General features: G+C 34.5%; 1 protein-coding gene across 1 annotated transcript; it reads right to left on the reverse strand.

The window, feature by feature from the left end:
* Nucleotides 1–460: 460 nt before the first annotated feature.
* On the reverse strand, nucleotides 461–1,399 carry Or4f52 (olfactory receptor family 4 subfamily F member 52). The gene has a single exon (NM_001001068.1). The coding sequence runs from the start codon at nucleotides 1,397–1,399 to the stop codon at nucleotides 461–463; it is 939 nt and encodes a 312-aa protein (NP_001001068.1).
* Between the last annotated feature and the right edge of the window lie 1,621 nt (nucleotides 1,400–3,020).

Consider the following 3,020-nt stretch of genomic DNA (forward strand, 5'->3'; position numbering starts at 1 on the left):
TTCATCACAAACACAAACCGAAAAGCAAGTCAAATGTGATGGGGAACATTTTAATCCCAATGTCCAGGAGGCTGATGCAGGGGGATTTTGAGTTTGAAGCCAGTTTGATTAAATGTAGCCCTAGTACAAGAAATGTCTTGAAGGCAATGATAAATTTCTTCAGATGTGGAAATATTGGATAATACATTTCTAATATTTCCACTAGTGCTTTTCAAATAGTCTAAGATAAGCACTTCATAATAGCCAATAAATATGTAATCAATAAGTAGTGCATCTATAATATATAAATAAACAATGAGTAAATATGTAATATTATATAGCTAATAACCATACCATTATCAACTCAAAATAAATTAATCAAATTGTGGGAATAAAAAAATACATCATATCAAAGTAGAGATGGTCATTTAACATTTGTGTTTATAATACAGTATTCAGGTTGTGCATGCTTATGAGAAACTTAGCAGATATTTTTCTTATTCAGAAGCTGAACACTCAGTCTTCTCATTGCCACCTTCATGTCTTTGTTCCTCAGCGTGTAAATGGCAAGGTTCAGGATGGGTATAATCATGAAGTCCAGAATGGCAAGGAACTTATCCACTGGCACAGTGGGGAATGGCCATATGTACACAAAGATGCATGGTCCAAAGAACAAAATTACCACAGAGATGTGAGCAGAAAGTGTTGAGAGGGCCTTGGACAAACTGCCCAAGGACTGTTTTCGTACAGTAAACAGTATGAAGATGTAGGACATAATCAATAAGAAGAAGGTACTGAGGGAAATCAATCCACTGTCAGCAGTAACCAAGAACTCCATTCTGTAGGTGTCTATACAGGCCAATTTGATAAAGCGAGGAAGATCACAATAAAAACTATCTATCTCATTAGAAGCACAAAAAGGCAAATGGACAACAAAAGCTAATTGAGCCACTGAATGAATGAGACCAATAATCCAGGCACCAATCAAAAGCAAAAAGCACATCCGTGGGTTCATGATGGTCAGGTAGTAGAGAGGTTTGCATATGGCCACATATCTGTCCCAAGCCATAGCTACCAGCAACACCATTTCACATCCCCCCAGGAGATGGAGGACAAACATCTGGAAGATACAGCTCTGGATTGAAATGATACTGTGATCTGAGTACAGATCAGAAATCAACTTAGGAACTGTTGAGGTAGAAAAACAAAAGTCAACAAATGAAAGGTTAGCTAAAAGGAAGTACATGGGTGAATGTAAATGAGGGTCAAAGATCACTATAAACACAACTGAGAAATTTCCTAGAAATGTTATTGCATATGATATTATAGAGAATGCAAAGAGGAAATACTGTGTTGGTCTGTAGGTTGATAGTCCCAGGAATATAAATTCAGATACTTCAGAGTAATTTGATTCATTCATTGGATCTGTCTTCAGTTATTCAGATCTTTCTAAAATACCCAAAACAAAATTAGTAAAGAGTTACCAGAAATAGTAAAATAATAACCTAGCAGTGGGACATTTGATTTGTGAATGCATTACAATAAATAATTTCATATTAAAAAGTAAAATGTAAAATAAGTAAATGTTGAAAGAAAAACACTTAAATTGTGTCCAAAATATGGACTAACAAATTACTGTGACCTTCCATATTTTGAAGACTATGCCTCTATTTAGCTACAATTCATTACAAGTATATATTATATTCCCAATATAATATTGTGTTCTTTAGTAAGACAGTGGTTCAGTTTCTGGCAGAATTACAGACAGATTGAATACCAGAAAAGTAAACAACTTTAAACATAGACGAAGCCCTGATGACTAAGATAAAGAAGAAACATAGAAGGTTGTTCATCTCAGTGGCATCTGCCTACAATCTGCCAAACAATAGCAGTTACCACAGAAGAGGAATTAGAGCATTTAGGTTTGAAATGTCCTCTGCAATGACCTTGAGACAATGGAAGTGCATTAAAAGTAAAGAAAGCTCTTATATTAAGATCGTCACTGTTTCATCCTAACGATAGGTTCATAGTCACCATGTAAGTGATAAATCTGCTGCTGTACTATCTGAAGAAATATAAACAGAAGGCAAAGATTATTGATTTTTATTCATGTCATCAAATCCTTCATAACCTGATAAAGTTCTGTAAATAAGGACAAAAGGAAACAATACAGTTTCATGAACTGACAGTCACAATGTAACTTGATATAGCTTCTTTAACAGACACCTTTAAAAGAATATCAAAGTCTAGCTATAGGGAAACAAAAACTAATGCTATAGTAGAAAGTGAATAATGCATTTTTAATGAAAATCGTTATGAGACAAAAAATACATCAGAAGCTTTTATTTAAGAGTTATACTTCTAAGGAAAACAGGATAGTTCTGTCATACTTAGCTAATAGTAATATTTTATGTATCAGTTACTTTTTTAAGTTTAAATTAGAGAAACAAACTAAGCAAGGGATGAAGGTACAATCACAGAGGTAAATGATAGTCTATGTTTTCCATGAAAGGAGTTATAATTTTACTCATTAAATGTGAGGAACCCAAAACATGTACATTCAGAAGTACAAAGTTGTATATTCTGTGTTTACAAAGACAGGTTATAGAAAAATATCAAGAACGAAAGTCAGGGCTGAGGAGATAGCTCAGTTTTGTAAAGTGAATGTTGTGCAGGCTGGGGTGCTGAATTTCATTTCAGAAATCCAGGTAAAACTCTTAGCACAGTGATTGAGTTTATAATTAGAATGTGCAGACAGGCAGATCCTTTCGTTTCACTGGCTAGTCCCTCTAAGAAAATTTGTGAACCCCAGGCAACTGAGAGAGACCTGTTTCACACATTCTCAGAGTAAACCAAGTTAGCTGGCATTTGAAGAACAACAGCTATTATTATTCTCTGACTTCATACCTTGACGCATGTGCACAGGCATCCACACATGTGTACTCACACATGAACATGCATTACCCATTATATGCAGAAACACTAATAAAAACAATACTATTAGATTTTGTTTTGTTCTAAATAGCTGGAAAACTTAGCAG

The sequence above is a fragment of the Rattus norvegicus genome, chromosome 3, assembly GCF_021556685.1.
Source record: "Rattus norvegicus strain SHRSP/BbbUtx chromosome 3, alternate assembly SHRSP_T2T, whole genome shotgun sequence".
In the NCBI taxonomy this organism is placed as follows: Eukaryota; Metazoa; Chordata; class Mammalia; order Rodentia; family Muridae; genus Rattus; species Rattus norvegicus.

What these genes read in the sequence shown, in the direction of transcription:
- Or4f52 (NM_001001068.1), bottom strand. Translation starts at nt 1,399, where the DNA reads ATGAATGAATCAAATTACTCTGAAGTATCTGAATTTATATTCCTGGGA.